A 24,986-nucleotide genomic window follows, 5' to 3' on the forward strand; every position below is an offset into this window, starting at 1 on the left:
AGTATGTACTACCTTATCAAAAATGATTGAGTACCCTATACCGGTGAACCCTGCTGTATTACTATTGAATGACAATTCTGCATTGAGTTTTTCTAAGTTGCAAAAAATGATTTGGCTTGCCGGGTTGACATCTGCCAAAAAATTGTTAGCACAACACTGGCTCCCTCCACATACTTTGGATATGTACAAGTGGCTAATGCAACTTCAAGACATTATTATGTTAGAAATATCCACGGCTCGGGTGAATATGGCACAACTTTCTACATTACAGATCTGGACTATAGCTGCTGAGAAGATCTCCAAATACATTACACAGAACAATGACTTGGACATTTTTTATTATTTTTTATTATTATTTGTTGTTTGTTTGTTTTTTCTTAACGGAAATTCATGTTTCAGGATCCCTGTGACTTTTTCTGTTAACTCTGTTATGTATTCAGTGTGCTCCCCATTGTAAGAGACCGCAGGGTTGAAGAGGGAGGGGGGAGGGAGGGCTGGATGATGTTGAATTGAGATGTTACATTGTTTTCATTCTGACTTGTTTGCTAATAAAAAAAATAAAAAAAAGTACTGTCAGTCGCTCTGCATCACGGGGCCAGCTGGCCCTCGCATTTAAACGGAGTGAACATCTGTCTTAAGAGCAGCGTCTCCTAGTTATTCTTTCCCCTTGAGACCAGCCCTACATCTGGATGGGCAGTCCACATGTGAGCGAGTGAGTGTGTGCATGCGAGTGTATTTGAGAAAAAGAGAGAGAACGGTGGATTTGCACAACGGATTCCAGTCTTGCCACAGATTTGGAATCAAAGGCTTTATGCTATTAGTTCCCAGATTAAGAAATGCACAAGAACTTGTCATGAGGCTGCAGTTCTTGTATTTGACAGAACCGCTGCACTGTAGTGCCGTTTCAAAAATGAAATGACAAGCCCCAAGTTTAACTACAGTTAAAAACTGACTGACGGGGAGAATAAGAGGGGAAAAAAAGCTTCATCGAGCTTAGGTATTAAAAACTATTCTGGTCTCTGACGTCTCAAACTATGTGCTTTCATCCTCTACAGAACTTGGAAGGAGAAAAATATTACTCGAACTTAGAACAAATAATTCAGTATTTAAAAACAGTTGATAAAAATGATAGCTTGAAAAGTATCAATAGAGGTTGATCGAGATTGTAAATGCATGCAAATGGCACAATGCCATCATCACCACAGTCCCTCCCCCCCATGCTAGTAACAGATGTACTGTAGCTGAAAAAAGAAATGTCCTCAACATTTCAATACTCACAAAGTACACTGCTCCGAAACTCCCATGGCCGATCTCGTGTAGGTCACAGAAGACTTCTTCCGGGTCATCTTTGAAAAAGAGGTTGGTCAAATCCGGGTCTTTCAGTCCTCCCTTCCGCGTGGACGACGGCATCATGAGTTAGACAGAACCTCTGATGTCCACGTGCTTCTGCTCGCCTTCATTCAGCAGGCCCGGCATTTACCTGCTTTGCCTGTGGACAGAATGGAGCAGATTAAAGACTGACCGCTTGTCCAGGTCAAGTGAGGGTCATCAGCACACAAAAGTGACTTAAAAGATTAGTCAACCCAAAAGTGCAAGTTCTGTCATCATTTACTCACCCTCATGTCATTAAAAAAAACACACAACTTTTTCTTATTTGGAAGAAAGAATACGACATTTTGAACAAATGTTTAATCATATGTAATGACTTAATGGACCATTTCCCAAGTCTTCTAAATTCTATTCAAAATTTTTGAGTGATAAATGACATTTTAATGAATATTAACATATGAGTCAAGTGGACTAGTTTTGATGCTTTTATAGTGTGTTTTTTGTTTTACTCATTTTGGAGCTTGACTGTGCCTGCCCTAATCTACCGGCACAATAGTGACCAGCATATTCATTAGAAATGTTCCTTTTGTAAATGAAGACGAAACTACATATTGTGGTTCAAACTCCACTTACAGTTTGAACCCACAATCTTTAACTTATCTGACTGCATCTTCAACTATTAGGCTATACAAAACACACTCTCTCACCTCTATGATCCATTTGCCAACCAGTGGGATCAAAATTGAGGTAAACCTACAAATAGCTTATTTAAAGTTGTCGTCGAATATTAAACTTGGATAGCAGAAAGAACTTTAACAAAGCAAGCAAGCAGCCTGCTCAAACACAAAAAAGAATATGTAAAAATGCAAAATAAATAAATTTGAGCAATAATAATAATAATAAAGTAAATATAAAATAAAACATACAAAATATAAAAATTACATATAAAAATAAATAATCAAATACAAAAATAAACTTAATTAAAATAAATAAATGATAATAAAAACTAAATATAAAAATAGACAAACAAATAGTCCAGGAATAATATATTTTCTCATGCTCATACTGGATCACAATCACATACCAACAATACTGTTATGGTAAATAGAGGCCTTTCCCATCCACTAAGGCTATACTGTACTGCATGCTTGAACATGCACACGTGTTTTTGCTAAGGTAAACTAGTGTGACACCAATGTGTTAGCACTGGGGGTAGCTTGGTTAGGCATCATGGGAAGACAGCTCAACGTCTGGCAGCATTGCTCATCATGCTAGCATGTGCACACACACTCACACAGCGGCCACCTGCATGTAACACTGCCTACTGAGTCATCAGACATCTGACACACAAGCGGCCATTGACCCAAGAACAAAAGGTGCTGAAAGTACTGTGTATCCAACACAGAGAGACTGAATACATATCCATCTGTACATTCATTATGAATATGATCAGCATTATTACCCAGGCCAGCACATCTACTATTGCTACAAAACAACCCCATAGTTGCCCCTAAAATTAGTAATTTAGTAAAAGTAAACTAACAACAAAAAGTCAAATAAATAAATAAATAACCCCACAATGCTGTTACTCCAGAAATAATAAACAAAACTGTGTCAGGTGGTTGGAGGTGTATGGAGTTCTTTTTGTCTTTGCGCATCCCAATCAATAAATAAATACACTATAGAAAAGATAAATAAATAAATACATACATAAATGTGAGGCTGAAATGTTTACTGAAATCAGGTGAAAATAAAAGATATTTGAGAGACAAAGCAAGATAAAATGATGGCTGATGAAAGATTATGAAACAAACACTTTTTTTTTTTTTTTAAGAATAAGGTGCACTGATAAATCGTGCACAATAAGTCAAGAAGCATTTATATAAATAAGGTCATTTTTGATTTCATGTAACCTTTAAATTGCATCGTTTTCCATTTTTAGTGCCCTCTTTTTCCATTTTTAGGCCTGGGAGGGGAGTATACTTTAAATTAAACTCACGCCATGCAAATCGAACCTAGTGTGAAAACAGCTGTCAATGTCCAGTGTGCAATTCTAAGCTTCAACCCTACAACCTTTTTGTTACTAGCCCTGATCTAAAACCACTACACCAGTGCCACAAGCAAAAGCACTGGACACTGGACCCTAAACCTAGAATAGAATAGTCTTACCCACAATTCAGTTTCAGAACAGTAAGTGAGGTCCTTTTAGTCCACTGACCAAGTGTGTGAAATCTTACTACTTCATGCCCTGGACTATCCAATTACTGGGCTTCCATAAATTACTGAATGAATACTGCACAAATCAATTAAAGTTACTGAAGACGTTACTGTACAGCTGTACTGTACAGGCTTTATAGTAACAGGAGTTGACCTGAGTCAGCTGAAGCTGCATAAAGAAGAAAACTACCACTGTGCCACACAGAAGCCATTCGGTCTCCTTTTATGACCAGTACAGGAGATTACAGTTTAGCTACAGTAAATGTGACTTCATTGAACCCTTGCATAATGGACATTTAAAGCAACATTTAAAGGAATAGTTCAAAAATGAAAATCATGTCATTTACTCACCCTTGTTCGTTATGGAACATAAAATTAAATATTTTGACACTGTTTTTTGTCCATATTTAATAAGAGTCAGTGGGCTCCAATGTTGCTTGTTTCCCAACAAGCTTCAAAATATATTTTGTGTTCCACAGAATAAAGAAAGTCATATAGGTTTGGAACAATGTGAAGGTAAGTAAATTATGAAAGAATTGTCAATTTGGAGTGAACTATCCCTGTGCAAGGTTGAAGAGAAACATTGGTGACATGCTGTCAATAACCACCAAAAATAAATTATATATTTGGGGTGCTACGATTGATCGGCTACCGATCACTATCGGCCGATAATCACGATGGGATGATTGATTGGCGGTCTCTAAAAGGCCAATCTCAAAAAAACGATCTCAAGCTGATGACACTGCCGTCAGAAGGTTTGGCACGACATGCAGCGTCACCGTCTCTGCCCGGCACGGGTAAAATAATTATAATGCTGAAGATGAGGTTCTCTTTCTCTCTCAAAATACACGCAAATGGCTTCAAATCACCACATCACATCCATCTATAAGCGAGCTGCACGCTGCACAGTTGACACAGGAATTGTCACTTGCACAATCAAGGCAGTGTCAACATCGTCACTAAAGTTTATAAATTGCATTACTTTTTAATTCTTGCCAGTGTTTAACCATTCAGCGCCTGCGGGCTTCTCCTGGTGCACACTCGCAGCGCACACACATAATGCCAGGTTCACATTCCTCCGTTTGCAGTGCGTATGTGGTGCGTTTTTTTGTTCCATGCTCATGTTAACGGATTAATAAAGCAGACAGTTGCGGTCCGGCAGTGCATTCAGGAGCGGTGTGTCTGCAGCAGAGCAGAGATCGTTTCCACACCGAGTCTATGTTTGCTGCGCTGCAAGCGCTGAATTAAAACAATAGCGCATTGTTTGCAGTAAATATGAACATTGATTGACACGGAAATGTAGTAATTACACCATAAATGCATATTATTAAAGTCTACTGTGTTTCACGGTCAACACATATGGCTTTTTGGATGGGTTTAAAGTGAAAGGGCACTTTTAGATAAAGAAGGCAATAATAGATGGCACTCGTGGAGGCAGGATTGCTTGTAATAAAGATTTCAATGCAAAAGGAAAGGCAGTAGAGCTGGCTATTTCTGTCAATGGTAATTTTGTGATAATGTAAGAAAAGTAGTTTAAATGTTTTGCCACTTGCTTGAGCAACTTCATATATAAATCTAGAAGTAAATGCAAAAGTAAAAAGCATTGAATAATGTGTTGCTTATATTTGTGTTTAAACATGTCTGTGAAAGATTGTATTACTGTACTGTGTAAAAAAAAAATTGCAATGCTGAAAAAGCACTTTCAGTGACAATGTTTGGATTTGAAAATGTCTAAAAATTCTGATTGGAGTATCACTATAAATAGTTATAAATGATAAAAAGGCGGCATTAAAAAGATCGGTATCGGTGATTGGTATCGGCAGATACTGCTTTCTGTGATCGGCCTCAAAAATCCTGATCGGAGCACCCCTAATATATATATACATATACATACACACACACCAAGATGCCATTAACATGTTCAAAATGTGTTTGGGTTTATTAGGCAAAAAGAAATGTGCATACAATGTAAATACATTGTATTGTGAATACAGTACAACGTAAACACAAATGCATAAAATCCTAGATGAACATCAAAAGTCATGTCACCAAATCTGCTCAGATCACCTCTCACTGCTTTAATGCTCCCAGTCCCAAACATCAGATATCTGCTGCCAATTGCTAGAAAACAAAGTGAGTCAAAATGTTTTGTCTGTGCCATCTAAATTTGACATTTAATTAAAAAAAAGAGAACTATACAGTAGAAATAAAATAGATTCCTATATTAATTTATTTCTAAACTATATAAATCATTTTATTTGAACATACAAATAGTTTTTATAATATTCAGAATTTTCAGATAAATCATCAATAAAAGATTTTATGAATCAGCATGACAGGAAATTTCACAAAATTTTTCACATTCACAGAATTCACATCTATTTTCTAAATGCATGTTATAGATCATATGGCGAACAAATGATCATGTATATCTTTCTTTTTTCTTTGGACTTCACAATGCTTAATGAAAATGTAATCTCAACCTTCTGTGAAAATGACTTCTCCTTGGTGGCGTATGCCGGACTTAAACCCTGCCCCTCAACTGCAAGCTCGCATTCATTTTGCAACCCACCTCTCAAAATCCAAACAACCACCAAACAAACCAAGTCATGACTTTAACATAAGACTAGTGTGATAGAACGGCTTAAACACATTGTCTGTGCAAATTGTCCAATATTCTCCAACTCCCACCATTACCATGTAATGCTGGTAATCATTATAACTCTTCGCACATACACACAAGACTGCCAGGTAGTGACATGACGCAACTATGCATAAAGTACACGTTCACTACAAGTTCATCCACCTAAATAAGTAGCCCTGCCTCTAAAGGAAAGATTTAGACAGCTCAAATAACACATTTGTACGGATTTATTAATATAAATGCTTTAACAAAAATACAAGCTTCATATTTCTGTTTTAAACCCTCCAGATCCCTGATCTCATAATAGTAAACATATTTAATTTTATAAACAGAGGGATGATTCAAATTTATTTCCAGAGGTAACAGTCAGCATGTTTTAGATGTTGTTGATAAAGCTTCACTTGCGCAAACCAGAAGCATTCCCCACGTGAACATCTCTCATTTAGCCAAGGCCAAAAGTGATTGGTTGACCTGTTCAACCAGCAACAGGCAGAACAATGTCTTCTAGTTGCATCATGTCTGTCTCTCTCCCTTTTCTGTTTCTGTCACTTTTCAACTCGCGCATCGAGTTGCCGCCTTCAACCTTTACGTCAAACGGTGACTCCGAATACGACAGCATTTTCCTTGCCCCTCATAGGACGAGATCCAGATATCTGCATCCAATAAGATTCCAGCAACCAGAGCCGGAGTCCCGCTTCAGGACGACACCGGAGGGGGGGCCGAGGAGGTGAGATGATGCAACGTAGAACCAACAGGTTGTAAGAGCCCAACAGTGAGAGTCAGTCTAATAACAGCATCCATTTGGAATGTTGGTAGGAATAACTGTAAATCTATGGCTGCATTGTGCTGAGGTTGAGAGATTAGTGAGCAGGTTGAGCCAGATTAGTAGAGGGGTGAAATGGGGAGAGAGAGAGAGACTTCATTAGACTGACTTTTCCTCTATATAATGCTCCTTCATGTGCTGTCAGGTCCCAGTGGAAAGCTATCGGCATTACTAATTTATCTGTGAATATGTGTGCGCGCATGTGTGTGTGCAGTGCATCAAACCTCTGAATAAAACATATGTTTAACATGTGGGTGAGAGAAGCACTCTAGACCCGAGTGTCCGTGTACGTCCTGTGCTTCTACCACAGGCCACCACAGGCCTCCCACATATGGAAGAACCTCCACAAACATGTGAAATCTCACCACCACACATGCACACACACCAGGACACCCAGGCACTAGGGGTGGGTGGTATGAGTAAAATTTTACATTACAGTATGAGTAATTGCAAAACTGTATATATGACACTAGTTAGTTTTGCAGGAATTTGGAAAATATGGGGGAAATGGTTTATACATTACATAAGATCTGTGGTACTGCCTATTTTAAAATAATACACTTTTTTTTTTCTCTTTGCATTTATAACTTGATAGTCACAAACCCAGTTACAAATATTCAGAAGAAACTACTACAAAACTAATATTATAAAATCAAGAAAATGTTTTCTCACATGACAATTGTTGTCAGTGGAAAATGAGTTAATAAAATAACAAACATACATATTGTAAATTATTTAAAGTCTCAAGATTTTAAAAAGGCCATAACATAAACACTGAAATTAATTACGTAACAAACTTTGATTTGAAGCCAAAAAGGCAGTTTTTCCATGGCTATTTTTTTTTAAAAGGCTACAAAAGCATAATAATTTATAGTCATTGGTTAGAACTATAAAAACAAACAAACCTAAACTCTATTATATATACAAATATTTAAAGCAATTCTAGTGCGTAGAGAGGAACTCAATTACATCATCCACAAATGCTTCATGTAAGTGGTCATTGTATATAACAGTAGAGAACTGCGCTAGAAACGGCAAGGTCAAAATGTGTACACTAAAGAAAGTAATTTGCTTTGGATAAAAGCATGTTTTATATTATTTTATATAGAAATGTTTAAATAAATTACACACACACAGACACAAACATATTCCTTTGTTGTTTGTGTTAACTGCAAAAACTGATTGTTCTGTAGAGTGAACGGTCATGAAAGAATTCACAAAAATTAAGTCATGAATGTGACCGACAAACCTACTCCTCTCCCACCAATCAGACAAAGAAATTACACAAGGAGTCCTGGGATTCTGCCAGATTTCTAGAGGAAACCAAAAAATTAAGTTGTGCTTTTCTATCCTTTATTTTACTAAAGATAAAAATGAACAGGGACGTCCTTTGAACAAGTAAAGCCAAGTTCACACTACACGACTATAAACGTCGGCAGATCGCTGTGCTGTTCAGACTACATGACTTGATTGTCTGTCTTTAAGTCGTTATGGTGTTCACACTACGTGACTATGTAAATGATCCGCAACCCGGGGGTTACACACTACACAAGCAGTCACCCAACGACTCTACAAACCACGTTGTGTCACGAAAACACACACGAGAATTGGAACGGGAATGACGCGAAACAACATGTGAAACAGGAGTTGGTTTATTTGAAAATGGATGTCGGGAAGAAATTAGCGCTGCAAGCTTTTTGCTCGATGAAAAATTTTGCTCAATTTATTGTGTCCAAATTTTTCTTTAAGCCATGTGGCTGCTGTTGTTTATCTTCCGGTGACCTCAACCCACGCCTTGCTCTCTCATTGGCTGTAGCTCATCACGACACCTGACACCACGTGATCGAGTCGGCCGACCAGTCCAGATATTTGGAATGCTAGATATTTGTTTGCCGTCGTCGAGATGTCGGCGACGTATCAGCGAGCCTCTTTGATACGTCGTTGTGTAGATGACAAAGATTGCCGAGCGCCGATCACTCGCTGATTTTCCCCCAATCACAGCCCAACCGGTCGGCGAGCTCGTTAACTTGCAAATCAGGCTTAAAATCCTGTAGTGTGAACTAGGCATAATACAACTTGTACGGCCAATGGAAAGACTTAAATCAAGCTTCTACAAAATCATCACATTTGGACTGAAAGTAGAACACTTCACTACACTCTTAAAAATAAAGGTGCTTCAAAAGGTTCTTCAAGCGATGCCATAGAAGAACCATTTTTGGTTCCACAAAGAACTATTCAGTCAAAGGTTCTTTAAAGAACCATCTCTTTCTTACCCTTTTATAATCTGAAGAACCTTCTTTTGCCACGAAGAACCTTTTGTGAAACCGAAAGGTTCTTCTGATGTTGAAGGTTCTTTATGGAACCATTTAGACAAAAAGGTTCTTCTATGGCACCGTGAAGCACCTTTATTTTTAAGAGTGTAGTGAGTAGAAGAAATTGATCAAATATTCAGAAAAAAACAAACCACTTGTTTCTTTTTGGAGTTGCAAACAAAGTGTCAATACTACAGATGAACTGATTTATTTGGTCATCATAAATTTGCTTTTAAGATGAAAAGGTCAAGTGGTAATAAAAGTTGAAGCAATATAACGATAGAACAGTGACACGAAAAATCTAAAGTTGTGACGCTGTGTGTGTGTAGCACAGCATGTGTATGGCGTATGAAAGAGAGGCCAATGTTTTATTCATTTCTCTGATGACTGTGTGTCAGGAGACGGAGGTCTTTGATATGAGTTGTAAGCAGCACAGAGATCAGTTCTTAAGTCAAACTCTTTAATCAGCACTAACATGAGCTGTGCAGTCAACAGTGTCGCCCATTCATCACCACAGATGAATAAATGACAGTCACATCATTAGTGCCAGAAATGAAAATTTCCTAATGCTACAGACGTAGATAAAATAATAACCTATGTGCTAAATTCAAAATACAATAGTACTACATCAATGAATGCTGCAAATCTTTAAATATTTAAAGATGAAACAATTGAAAACAAACAGCATTTTCATTGATCTTTCAAAATAAATTTCGAGTTGATTTACTAGGGTTTCCAAAACTGGGGTTTGTGAAGTTATTAATTAAATCTTAAAAACGCAACAAATTAAATGTAAAATAAAATAAAATAAAATAAATAAATACATAACTTTAGAATAAAAATAATCAAAATAAAACACTTAAAAAAATAATAAATTATTGTATTTGTCATGTGACCATTAACTGACATAGAACAGTGAACATAAAAGTGTGTTGTTAAATTATTGAAATATTAACTTGAAATCTCAGGGGTAATTCACATAAATATTTTAGGTCAAATGGTTCATCTAACAAAAAAGTTTGAGAATCCCTGATCCAGACTCACGTTCAGTGCAAAGCTCACTCCCCAGTTTACCTACACTAGATCGTTTATGGAGTTCTGATAAAAAGGTCATTTGCTGATTCCATAACCATATTTGCATAGTAACACATTTTTAGTATTCAGCAAAACAGAATCCCCTGATTAACTACAGGGATGCGCAAACTGCATTTTTTCAAAATCCACTAATCGGGAGGATGAAATAATTCAATGAAATTTCATCGTTTACTCAGAAATTTCATATTTGGGTAAACTATCCCATTAATTGAAAGAGTCAGAGAAAGGATGTAAAATGAACAACATTACAGATTTTGTGCATTATAAGAGGACTTCTGGGGGGTAAAATAAAATGCTAGACAATAATTATGCTTCTTTAAACGTAAATGAAATAAGACATGTAGAAAATGTTCAATTGATTACCAACGGTACAGTTTGGCACCTCAGGCAGCTCATAATTAGGAAACACAAGAATGAATAACAAAAGAGGTGGAAAACATGAGCTGAGAGGGAGAGAGGAAGTGAAGGAATAGAGAGAGCGTGAAAAAATGAGGGTCAAAAAACAACCTCCTCTACATTTCCCGGGGCACCCCTCATGTTCACATCCTCACTCGCCCTCTCTCTCTGCTCTTTTTCCTCTCTCTGTTTGTGTGACTCAGCAGACAGTGTTGCTCATAGCTGACCAAGGGTGGGGGAAGAGATAGAATGAGAGAGATGAAGAGAAAGAAAGAGAGAGGAGGGCCGTGGGAGAAAGAGAGTGAGAGATGTGGAGCAGGCTAAGACTAGAAAAAGCTGGCTTCTCCTGCCTGACGGCTTTAATTCAGTATGATCGCTGCTTCTCCACATAGACGACTCTATTTAGAGTAACATCCCCAAACGCTGTAACATTTCTCCTTCATGCAGCACGCAGGGCCAGCCGTTCATTCCAAACGCACGTCTGCAGAAACTGAGAGGAAGTAAGAGAGGAGGAGGAAAAAGAGAGAGACCTTTAAACAAAGTGGCAGATGTAGCTGGTCTGGGCCAAAAGTTTGTCCTCTGCTGCTTAGTCTCCCGGATCACAACCGAAATACTGGACAGGATGAATATACATGGAGAAAGAATGAATAAATAAAAGACAAACTAAATCCGAATGCCACGGTGAGATGCAAGCGGAGGGATTTAAATAAACATGCAATAAAATGCTACTGTTATTAACAAAAAAATTTAAAAATACAAAAGGAGCACAAACCCAGCCGACTGGCACAGTCTTAAGGAAACATAATGGGCAAATAAAAAGCACATCAAATCATTTTGATATTCATGATGCTTGTTACATTTATCTTTCCAACAAAATAATGATGTATATTATAAATATTCAATATACTGCCATCAAAATAATGGAGCATATCATAAATATTCAACATTCACCCAGCCCTAACCCTTTTCATCTCGTCACCATCAAAAACTTCAGTCTTCTTTTTCCTCTCATAAAATTTGATACTGATGGTGTGAATTAGTTCATGTATCCTTAGGTAACTACATGTGGAGGATTGAGTTTGAAAGTTCACAGAATGATTCACACCTTACTATGAAAAGCTTTAAAAAATAATCACAAAAAGAAGTCTCTAGGTAGGAGGCTGTTTGCAGCGCAGAATTCAGGCACCGCACAGACTGTACCTGGGAAAGTATTTAAGGTCAATGACAGCAGCAGAGTCCAACTAAAACTCCAGGGAGAGATGTTACAGAGGGTCTAAACATGAGGCGGAGAGTTACTTAACATTTAGAGCAAGACTTTTGTCCAAAGAGACTTGCAGTACAGTTGTATATGTAAAAAAGATGTACCAACGCACTATGGTATTAGAGCAGGGGTCGGCAACCTTTTGGGCATGAAGTGCCTTTTTTTTTTTTCTGGTTAACCACTGTGCTGTTCTGTTTTTGATTAAAGGGGTCATATGATGCTGCTAAAAAGAACATTATTTTGTGTATTTGGCGTAATGAAATGTGTTTATGTGGTTTAAAGTTAAAAAAACACATTATTTTCCACATACCGTACATTGTTGTTTCTCCTCTATGCCCCGCCTTTTTGAAATGCGTCGATTTTTACAAAGCTCATCGGTTTGAAAAAGCGAGGTGTGCTGTGATTGGCCAGCTATCCAATGTGTTGTGATTGGCCAAATACCTCAAGCGTGAGACGGGAATGTTACGCCCCTCACATACTGCTGATGCCGTGTCCGGCCGGAGCGACGAGACAAAAACAATATAACCCATTACAAACCCATTACATATTTGTTGCATCCAGTGGGGACATAATTACTGATAATAATGACTTATACGGGTCTTTTTACGTGTTGCGTTGCATTGCATCGTGCCATTCCGCGTAAACATAAAACTCTGTCTGCATTTGTGATCGGAGAAATGACAAACAACAAGTGCTACTCTACACTGCCAGAGGCCGGGCTAGCGTGAGCCGAAGCCCCGGCTTAGCGTGCGCTAAGGCCGGGATAGAGTGAGCAGAGAAGGTGGGGTTGAGAACAGCGCGCCCGGCGGATGCGACGAATGAGCGGCAACCCCATGTGACGACCCCGGGCTGGACTCCGCTTTGTCCACGGTGAAAGTTGATGTATTCCCTCAGCGAACAGCACAGATCAGCTCTAGGCATGACGAAGCGAATATCGTCCTCTTTTGGAAGACCAAACAAAGTAGTTTCGCTTACACAACGAAGCACACAGCGCCTTCACAACATGGCTGCAGCGTCAACAATACTACAGCGAGAATAAATGTTATGCTTTCTTTCTTTGCGTGAACATTTGGGTGGCGTTACGCAAATCTTCCCACATAGTGAGGTAGGTATGTGGGGGTGTGTTAGAACGAGCCGTTTTAGGTAGGTGTGGCTGACGCTGAACTTTTATAAAGAACATCTCGTTGGATTTGAGACTTCAGTCTTTGCAACTTTACAGATCTTCTTTATGCACCAAGAGCTTGTAACACTCCAAAGAGAAAGGAAAAATTTTAAATCGCATCATATGACCCCTTTAACATACAGATCGGTGCAGAATCATTTTTTTATCAGTCGTTTTAAAACTTTTCAAAATCCTAAAAGTTGTTTTTAAATGTTTAATTTAGACATTGAACAACAAATTTACAGTGTGATCCTACTGAACACCACTGTTTAAGTGTGTGAATGTTGTTGTTCACAGACTTCACACAACACCGTCACTGGGATTCGTGTGGAATGTTAAGAACTTTGTATACTGACTTAATAATCAGCATTTATTGCAGTAATTTATTTATTACTAAGAGCAACAAATGCAGAGTAAACTGTAAACTGTCATGCACTCAATCGCGTAATGTGACTGAAGCTAAACAGACCTGAAAGCATGGCCCAGCAATGATCTGAAGCGCCTCGTATGCGCAGCGGTCACTCGAACGGTTTGCTGGAGCCACACGCATCCGTAGACTAGCGCAGGTTAATTCTCACACTTTAATAGCATTTATAGCTCCTAACAGGCTGTGTGACTATGAGGAATGATTATGAATATACGTCGGTATGCAGTTTTCCCTATTGCTCGCGTGACAGTGATTATCCCTGGTACAGACCCCTGTATTAGAGCAAGCAAAAAAACTAAACTAAACTAATAACTAAAATGAAAAAAATACATATGTAACTATTTTCATTTCAGTCTTCAGAGATGATGATTCATTTTTCAGGAACAGCATTTCCTGTGTGTGTGTGTGTATGTATGTATGTATGCATGTATATATATATATATATATATATATAAGTTTTGAAACTAAGTTTTGAGTTCTGAAACTTGCAGTACATTTTTATTGTAGATTAACTTCTTACATGTGGAAATATCAAGAACATTTTTATTCTCCATTTCAAGACCCCTTTAAATAGTTCAAAAAAATATTATTTTGGGGTCTAACCCTTTAAAGAAATCCCATATCTCGATTGTGGCCTTCACACACACACAAGTCTTCCTGCTATTAGTGCACTGTAAATCGCTTTAAATAAAAGCATGTGTCAAATACCAGGTGACCAATAATTGGAAGGGATTTGTCTCTGGAGGAACCTGGGGTTAAGAGTCTGGCTAAGTTCCCAGGATGCATCACACAGGCTGATGGCCAATTCCTATGATATGATTTAAAACATTAAGAAGCATCACGCACTGTGAGAGTGATCTCCTCTGCAATTACTATATTATTTACATCACACTAGACTGCTATAACACCAGATTAAAAATGTCCATAAAACTGACTTGTACTGCTAATAATAATAATAATAATAATAAGTAGCTCAATTTATTTTGACCCAAAAGCCATGATAATGAGTAATTATGTGTGTGCAGACAGTCAGTGTATCTGTATTAAGATGTACTATGGTTATCTCCACACAAGTACACTCTAGTTTAAACAGGCATCTGCGAGTGTTTACAGCTGTAGTTTGGGCCCCCGGGTCACTGCTTCATGCCCTGAGAGAAGATAATTTCAGCAAAATGCAAGAGAAAATAAAGGGTGTTATGCTCGACTAACCAGAGGAGAACACTTTCATTTTTTTATTAAAAGTACATTATAATAGACAAGGGTTGCAGTTCCTTCTTTTATAAAAAAAAACAAAAAAAACAATGAACACGAACAACATTAATAAATGTAAATAAAGGATGGAGACAGGATCAAGCTTTTCTTAACAGTCCTAAATAAAAAAAAATAAAAAAAAATCATCTAGCATCAAACTTGTACGCATTTCTTCAGTGGAACACAACATGAGATGTTAGAAAGTTTTTTTACACAGATCTTGTACAATTAAAGTAATTTAAATAAATAAATAAAATAGAATAAATAGGACCGTTTCTTTTTTTAAGAAATTAATACGGATATTCAACAAGGACACATTAAATTGATCAAATGTGACAGTAAAGACATTTATAATGTAACAAAATATGTATACTTCAAATAAACACTGTTCTTTAGAACTTTCTATTTATCAAAGAATGCTGAAAAAAGAATCTTGAAAAATGCACCATGGTTTCCACATTTAAAAAATAATAATAATAATAAATAAAATAGTATACTTTTTTTTTTTTTTTTTTATAAGACCAAATGTTTCTTGGGAACCAAATCAGCATATTAGAATGATTTCTGAAGCATCATGTGACACTGAAGACTGGAGTAACAGCTGTTGAAAATTCAGCTTTGCATCACAGAAATAAAATTACATTTAAAAATATATTACACCACAAAACAGTTCTTTAAACTCTTATATTTCACAATTTTCAGTTTTTTACTGTATGTTTGATCAAATAAATGCAGCCTGAATGAGCATAAAAGACCTCTTTCAAAAACAGAATAAAAACAGCAAATATATAAAAACTAAATGTATAAATTATATATATACAGTGGGGCAAAAAAGTATTTAGTCAGCCACCAATTGTGCAAGTTCTCCCACTTAAAAAGATGAGAGAGGCCTGTAATTTTCATCATAGGTATACCTCAACTATGAGAGACAAAATGAGAAAAAAAAATCCAGAAAATCACATTGTAGGATTTTTATATATATATATATATATATAAAACATTTAAATATCCAGGTTTTCTATGACCATGGGAACTGAAAGCTAAATGAAGTAAAGCTACAGAAGCAGTGGGAATGCATCTTGGAGAACAGAGCCGGGCCTGTACATGACAGAGCAGATAGCATTTCAGTTTCCATTACCCCAGCGGCTTCAGAATGAACCAGTTAGGAATTCCCAGCGAAGGGAATTCGACAACGGATTTTACGATTTCCTTGCCAGTCTACTACACTGCTGCCACAAAAACAGCACAAACACCAAGTGCACATGCTCTTCCTTCCTGCCCCACTTTCATCTCGTTTCACGAGAAAGCCATCATTAAACAGCATTTAATGCTGCCAAAACCAGCCTTTTCATTTAGAGTCATGCTGAAAAAAGGCTGAGCAGCATCTGCGTAACACAACCGCACAGACCCAAACAGATGAGGAGGGAGAGAGAGAGAGAGAGAGAGAGAGAGAGAGAGAGAGAGAATTAATTCCCTTAATGTAATATAGGTCAAAGGCACTGGGCCGCAGCAGAATGAGGTGGCTGCCAGTCATTCAGTGCGGTTGAGCTGATGAGGAACATGGGTAAGGAAGTGCAGTGCCAATGTGTGGCTGTGGCTAACAGAGGCCAAACAGGAGTTTTTTTTTTGTTTTTTTAGTGGACTGAGGGGGGAAAATGGGGGTTGGAAACGTCACAAAATCAAACATTCCTTCCCCAGCCATTTGTAGCTCAGCATTTAGTTTTAATGAAAACAAAAAGGGTGCCTGATAGCATAAAAGTCCCATCTCAGCAAGACCAGAGAGCTGATTTGATGGACAGTATTTAAGGTTTCTGTTTTTGTGTTAAACAGCATGACTACACTCGCCTCATGAGGGGGGAAACTTAGCCTGAGGCTAATGCTAGCCCAGATTTCCACTCCTGATCTTCATGGACTCGTAATCTGCATATGCCAAAACAGAAAAGAGATGAGTTTACAGTGTCCCTTCACTCACCTGTGCTAAAGTCATTACAAGTCAGCAGGTTGTAATGAGTTTTGTGGATCAGATTAACAAGTTTTAGTATCTATTTTCACTCCAGTATGACATTTCTGATGTGTGCGAACTCCAAGACAATCATTCACCCAGAAATTAAAAATGTTATCATTTGCACACTGTTGTCCCTGTATTATTTTTTTCTCATAAAATGTTGTATGGGAATTTATACTGGCAAGATCAAAACAAAAAAGCACTATAGTAAGTATATATATATACAGTGGTGTGAAAAAGTGTTGGCCCCCTTCCTGTTTTTTTAAATTTTTTGCATATTTGTCACTTAAAAGATTCAGATCAAACAAATTTTAATATTACACAAAGATAATGCAAGTAAATACAAAATGCAGTTTTTAAATGATTATTTATTTTATTAAGGGAAAAAAGCTGTCCAAACCTGCCTGGCCTTACGCGAAAAAGTAATTGCCCCTCCTGTTAAATCATGAAAAAACTGCAATTAACCACATTATTTTAGAAAGCTGAGTTAAATTTCACTAGCCACACCCAGGCCTGATTACTGCCAGACCTGTTGAATCAAGAAATCACTTAAATAGAACCTGTCTGACAAAGTGAAGCCTGCTTAAAGAGCAACACATTATGCCGCGATCTAAAGAAATTCAAGAACAGATGAGAATCAAAACAGTTGACATGTATCAGTCTGGAAAGGATTATAAAGCCATTTCTAAGGCTTTGGGACTCCAGCAAGCCAATTTTTTAACAAAAAATAATTTTTGTTAAAGCTAAAATAAAATACATATTACATGAAAAAAAAAAGTTTAAAACCTTAAATTATTACAATTAGAAATAACTGAAATAGTTTAAACTGAAGTACTAAAGTGATGAAAACTAAAACTGAAATAAAATAAATAGAAAAAAAAATCACAATGAAAGCACATAACTATTTTACTAAAACTAAAATTTAAATAAAAACTGACTCAAAGTCTGTGTAAATACTACAATAGTATATACATAATATTAAATAACGCTAATCTCCACCAGAGCTTTTAAAAACACTTCCGTTTAATAAATAAAATTTTTAAAAAAAGTATATTTGGCGGAATCACAGTTGTTTCATCACGATGCAAACTATTTCATATCTGAGAGCTACATAAAATAAATAGAAAAAAAAAATCACAATGAAAGCACATAACTATTTTACTAAAACTAAAATTTAAATAAAAACTGCAAATATTAAAATAAAAGCTAACTCAAAGTCTGTGTAAATACTACAATAGTATATACATAATATTAAATAACGCTAATCTCCACCAGAGCTTTTAAAAACACTTCCGTTTAATAAATAAAATTTTTAAAAAAAGTATATTTGGCGGAATCACAGTTGTTTCATCACGATGCAAACTATTTCATATCTGAGAGCTACAGCAGAAGGGAAAATGATCAATAAATAATATAACAAATTTAACAAATTTGAATATATTATCCAGATAAAGGTCATACTGAGCTTGACATTATAAATCACTATTTACTTTGATGGAAAATAGACTGGACATTCTATCGAAGAACATTTAGGGCTAGAATGACAGAAGGAGTAAACGATGACAATATCTTCATTTCCGGGTGAACAATTCCTTTAAATATGGATATGTTCAGTTTATAAACAGCACCTCTAATCTAGCACTTCCACAAACAAAAAGACTACAGGGCTGATTATGCCAAAAAAAAAAAAAAAGTAGTAGATAATATGCTTCAAGGCATAACGGGACAAATGAGTGATCAAACGAATGATCAAAGATGACAAATGACAAGCCATTTTCAGTCCTGCTTTTGATCCAACTTTTATATTACACCCACAGTCATGACATTAACAATGCTGCAACAGCCAGTGCACGTTCTGTCTGCCGTAAATCAGAGCATCTCTGTAGCCCTGTTCCTACACACTAGAGCTAACGGGCCCGAAACACAGCCACCTCACTCTGCCTCTGGCCTTCCTTTAGGTGTCAGCTGATATCTAATCAGATATTCTGGTGGTTCACGGTTCTGTTAAACACCTTCGGCAAGGGTGTCAGACAGAGTAGACAGAGGAAGACAATCTTTCTTTTTATAGCTGCAGTGAATTTTCAGTGTCAACAGCAATGATTGAATATTAATACTCCATTCAACCAATCACAGGAATTTCCTGTACACTTTATACAACTTTGCTTTTATAAAAGGAGAACACAAAACAGTAAAGCATAACCACTATGAATGGGAATTCAAAGGAATTTAAATGATTCTGAATCCACATTACAATTCTGTTAATGATTCTTTTAGTATTTCTTAGGTAGCAGGGTGTGGAAACTCAGTCACAGTTTAGCATTTTGTTCTGAATGCATTGGTGGAAGAATGCAGACGTTTAAGAATTGTTAACAAAACCAAACATTAATCATTTGAAAAACTGGAACCGGACCTAAACACCAATAAGTTTTCAAATCAACCAAACTTCCCCTGTTAAATACCTTGAAGAATCCATTATATTTTAAAAATGGAAAACAATTTTCACTTACGATTTGGAGAAAAATTACAAGGCAGCTCTTAAACTGTTAAAGTGTGTATGCATGCATTAACGTCACAATTGCAAAGCACAAAGAGTTCTCCTGCGTTTATTGCACTGCATTTATTGTGTGACCTTGCAAATGGTTGTTAAAATTAGGGGTCGACCGATTATCAGCCTGGCCGATATTAAGCATTTTTATGATTATCGGTATCGGTCATTTTCAAAACCGATTCGCCGATAAAATGTTAATATTGAAATTTGGCTCTGATGCAGCCTGAGCCTGTCAGAACTCACCACTCTGTAGCCTAAAGCAATCTCCGCCCACCGACCATCTGATTTGTTGGGAGACACGAGTCCGACCCATCAATGCGGAATTCACTCTCACTCCGAAAGCGCTTGCTAACTGGAGCTGCTTCAGTGATCACACATCAGTTGTCTCTCAAAGGTAAGGCAGCAGCAGACGTTGCTTAAGTTGCAATAAATCACATTCCACTAACATTACACTGAAAATATGATCATATTACCCCAATTTTACAGTCTCTGCACTGGCTACCTATTAAGTTCTGTATCAGTTACAAAATATTATTACTTGCCTATAAGGCCCTTAATGGCTTAGCTCCTGCGTACCTAACTAGTCTTCTACCACGCTACAATCCATCACGCTCCCTAAGGTCGCAAAACTCTGGACTTTTGGTAGTACCTAGGATAGCAAAGTCACTAAAGGAGGTAGAGCTTTGAATATTCAGCCGCAAAAATACTGTTTAAATATGAATCCTGCATGTTCTGCATGTCTCTGTATGTAAATGGCACAGACCCGGTTTTGTTTTGAACACATACAAAGTGTGCGACGCTCACGGTGATTTCAGCTTGTCTCACTACATGAGGACATAAATACATGAACAACATCTCCAGAACTGCTTTGACTCCCTCTGAGAGTCACTTTATGATCATTTGAGTAAAACTGCAGTGTTTCCCACAGACTTACACTTGTTTGAGGCGGCATATATATGCAAATTCATTCTCTGGCAGCAGGAAGCACTGTTGGAGTGGTAGAGATCAAGGTTTTCCCGGTAACGCTGTACACAAAGCAGCACTCCGCTTACAAACGCTGCTTTATCAGATATTACATGCAAGATGAAATGAAAATTACATCCAACATTTTCTGAAGACAGTCGGTTTCCTTCAGAAATACAGTGATATAAAAACACCCGCACTGGGTTTCAATTTTGAAACGTGCAGTAATCATGCTTATTCAACAAAGTTGAAGCCTTTTGGAAAATCTATTTGTGGCGGTCAGTTTTGATATTGTGGCTGCCACCACAAATAAATCAATGTATGGGAAACACTTACATAGGCTACAGAAACTTAAAAGTTCCTCATGGCAACCTGTCAAAATATAAGTTCGGGTTAGCTTAAAGAAATTATCAGAAATATATTACTGTGGTGCAGTATGATATACATAATACTACCACACCAATTATTACAACGTTTGTTTAAAAGAATAATCACACAATACACTATTTCTTCCATGTTTTAATTTTAATAGTAAACCCTTTGTTTGACAAAAAATAATGAGTTTAACTCATTTGATTAAAAGATAAATTAAATTGATTTATGCCTTAATATGCACTGTACTGCAAATTAAAACTAACTGAAATTTCTAGTGTCACAGTTCAATAGCCTATTGAAATGTCTTGGCCTAAGTGTGACTGTAAAAGTCTATTAGTCTTATAGTTTCAGTCTTCTTAACTTCTACAATATAGCTATGAAGACAATTAAATTATTTACACTTATTATATACTTAAAAAAAAAAAGTTAATCCATTGATGTGCATTAGATGATGAATTGAATAACCTACAATAGTAGAGGTGACTATGTTTTAGCCATCAGAAAAGAATTGAGGAATTATGAGAGGTTATGCTATTACACATACATTTCTAACATGTAAATTATTGAAGCCAAATACTTACATTTCCCCAAGCTGTTTAGCTGTAGTACAGTATTCATAGGCTTAATCATGAAGCATACAGTGGCCCCACTTTTAACTCTCTCTTTACATTACCCTTATTGCAGATGGATGCACAGAGGAAGACAAGAGTAAGAAGTGCTGTGTGGGAGTACTACACAACCACCACCAGGAAAGGCAGTTTTTGTCAGAGCCCGTGTTATTCTTAATTTTGACATTCATTTTCATTTTTACATTAGTCATATATATCGGTTATAGGTCTACTTGAACTGTAATAATCGGTATCGGCATCGGCCTGGAAAAACACATATCGGTTGACCCCCTAGTTAAAATAGCACATAGACAATAAAATAGTTAATCACCAAAGTCCACTTGTCTGACACATTAAACCTTTTAATGTGCATTAGGATACAGTTTGTTACTTGGCTACATGTCATTTAGCCTTTCACTGAAAGTATACAATACTTTCAATGGGAGGGACAGCAACCGTGGAGCATCATGAGATTAAATGACACGAAAGAAGATCTCTGTAACACTCAAAAGTCACACATATGTGGGCTTGAACCCACATGGAATTTGTCAAAGTTTGGATGATTTAATCAAAAGTAGGTCAGTACACTTAAATAGAGTCACGATATGGACTAGTATCTGTGAATATTCAGCCGCAAAAATACTGTTTAAATATGAATCCTGCATGTTCTGCATGTCTCTGTATGTAAATGGCACAGACCCGGTTTTGTTTTGAACACATACAAAGTGTGCGACGCTCACGGTGATTTCAGCTCGTCTCACTACATGAGGACATAAATACATGAACAACATCTCCAGAACTGCTTTGACTCCCTCTGAGAGTCACTTTATGATCATTTGAGTAAAACTGCAGTGTTTCCCACAGACTTACACTTGTTTGAGGCGGCATATATATGCAAATTCATTCTCTGGCAGCAGGAAGCACTGTTGGAGTGGTAGAGATCAAGGTTTTCCCGGTAACGCTGTACACAAAGCAGCACTCCGCTTACAAACGCTGCTTTATCAGATATTACATGCAAGATGAAATGAAAATTACATCCAACATTTTCTGAAGACAGTCGGTTTCCTTCAGAAATACAGTGATATAAAAACACCCGCACTGGGTTTCAATTTTGAAACGTGCAGTAATCATGCTTATTCAACAAAGTTGAAGCCTTTTGGAAAATCTATTTGTGGCGGTCAGTTTTGATATTGTGGCTGCCACCACAAATAAATCAATGTATGGGAAACACTTACATAGGCTACAGAAACTTAAAAGTTCCTCATGGCAACCTGTCAAAATATAAGTTCGGGTTAGCTTAAAGAAATTATCAGAAATATATTACTGTGGTGCAGTATGATATACATAATACTACCACACCAATTATTACAACGTTTGTTTAAAAGAATAATCACACAATACACTATTTCTTCCATGTTTTAATTTTAATAGTAAACCCTTTGTTTGACAAAAAATAATGAGTTTAACTCATTTGATTAAAAGATAAATTAAATTGATTTATGCCTTAATATGCACTGTACTGCAAATTAAAACTAACTGAAATTTCTAGTGTCACAGTTCAATAGCCTATTGAAATGTCTTGGCCTAAGTGTGACTGTAAAAGTCTATTAGTCTTATAGTTTCAGTCTTCTTAACTTCTACAATATAGCTATGAAGACAATTAAATTATTTACACTTATTATATACTTAAAAAAAAAAAGTTAATCCATTGATGTGCATTAGATGATGAATTGAATAACCTACAATAGTAGAGGTGACTATGTTTTAGCCATCAGAAAAGAATTGAGGAATTATGAGAGGTTATGCTATTACACATACATTTCTAACATGTAAATTATTGAAGCCAAATACTTACATTTCCCCAAGCTGTTTAGCTGTAGTACAGTATTCATAGGCTTAATCATGAAGCATACAGTGGCCCCACTTTTAACTCTCTCTTTACATTACCCTTATTGCAGATGGATGCACAGAGGAAGACAAGAGTAAGAAGTGCTGTGTGGGAGTACTACACAACCACCACCAGGAAAGGCAGTTTTTGTCAGAGCCCGTGTTATTCTTAATTTTGACATTCATTTTCATTTTTACATTAGTCATATATATCGGTTATAGGTCTACTTGAACTGTAATAATCGGTATCGGCATCGGCCTGGAAAAACACATATCGGTTGACCCCCTAGTTAAAATAGCACATAGACAATAAAATAGTTAATCACCAAAGTCCACTTGTCTGACACATTAAACCTTTTAATGTGCATTAGGATACAGTTTGTTACTTGGCTACATGTCATTTAGCCTTTCACTGAAAGTATACAATACTTTCAATGGGAGGGACAGCAACCGTGGAGCATCATGGGATTAAATGACACGAAAGAAGATCTCTGTAACACTCAAAAGTCACACATATGTGGGCTTGAACCCAGTAAACTTTGAGTTACAGTCAAGACTTTGGGAATCAGGCTACAATCACCACTACACTGCAAAATAAAAACTCACACGGCCTGTAAAGTTGAAAAAAAAAGTCTGCTGTGGCATGATACTATAAAAAAATTAAAAAAAAAGATTAATATAATGGTTAATGGTTAACATGTTTAATACTGACTGTTTTGTATGGTTGCGTGCTGCTTCATTAAACATTACGTTTATTCTTGGTTGAGGGACAGGACAGAATCTTTTTCATAACATTGACATTCACTAATCTCAGTTCATCTCAGGACTGATCTTTATTTTCTCTGATGGTTCGATCTCCCTACAGCTACAGAGTTATCAATTTCACAGCACATTGATTTCAGTCATACACACTCACCCGAACACAGCTCATGCTTACTCAAACACACACATCACGCACTGGCGTTGAGTAGGGCTGTGTATCACCAGCAAAGTCACGATACGATACATATCACGATACAGAGGCCACGATACGATACATGACTGCACTGAATTTCACCTCAGCAGAATTTAGAAAAACAGCTGTTTATTAAACACTCCTTACTATAGTGCCATTTCTAACTATTGGCAGAGCAGGCAGTTGACCTCTGCATTATGAAGGGCTTCCATAACTGTACCACAGTGCAATATAGGTAATGGCATGTTTCATGTTTACATTTTGCACTCCCCACCAGGTACAATATTCTGATTGTTTGCATCTTGTTTTTAAGCCCATAAATAATAATGTACTTGTTCGAATAAATTAATATTGTAATGTACTCATTCTAATATGTTTAAAAAATAATTTACATTGCTGGTAGGTTATCATTGCACAAATTAACACACTTTCTACAATAAAAATAAATAAATAAATGAGAATCGTTCTAAACTAATGTGCTGTTTTCACTGTATCTAACCCCTGATTTACACTGCACACGTCTGCGGCGCGTTACGGCTCCGATGCGGCTACCGGAACTGATCGCGGTCATTCTAGTCAATGCTTGTGTTTACACCAGACGCGCCGCAGCACGTTTCAAAAGCGTCCCAGAAGCGGCTCTCTGCGCCGCTTCGCTAAAGATAGGTGCCTAGTCTATTTTTGACGGACGCCGCGCACAAACCGCACAGCAAATACAAAATAAAAGTAAA

The 24,986-nt window shown here is 36.9% G+C and overlaps 1 protein-coding gene across 5 annotated transcripts in view; it reads right to left on the bottom strand.

Moving 5' to 3' along the window:
- The window catches only part of taok3a (TAO kinase 3a), a 106,620-nt gene that overhangs the window by 37,548 nt on the left and 44,086 nt on the right, over positions 1-24,986 (bottom strand). For 4 of the 5 annotated variants that reach the window (XM_016233571.1, XM_016233569.1, XM_016233572.1 and 1 more), the window contains one exon: positions 1,279-1,489. In XM_016233571.1, coding sequence (XP_016089057.1) covers positions 1,279-1,413 — 135 coding nt within the window. In that variant the 5' untranslated portion in view covers positions 1,414-1,489. The remainder of the gene's footprint in view (positions 1-1,278; positions 1,490-24,986) is intronic. The other variant, XM_016233574.1, reaches the window with a different exon arrangement.

The sequence above is a fragment of the Sinocyclocheilus grahami genome, unplaced genomic scaffold (genome assembly GCF_001515645.1).
Source record: "Sinocyclocheilus grahami isolate Dianchi unplaced genomic scaffold, SAMN03320097.WGS_v1.1 scaffold434.1, whole genome shotgun sequence".
In the NCBI taxonomy this organism is placed as follows: domain Eukaryota; kingdom Metazoa; phylum Chordata; class Actinopteri; order Cypriniformes; family Cyprinidae; genus Sinocyclocheilus; species Sinocyclocheilus grahami.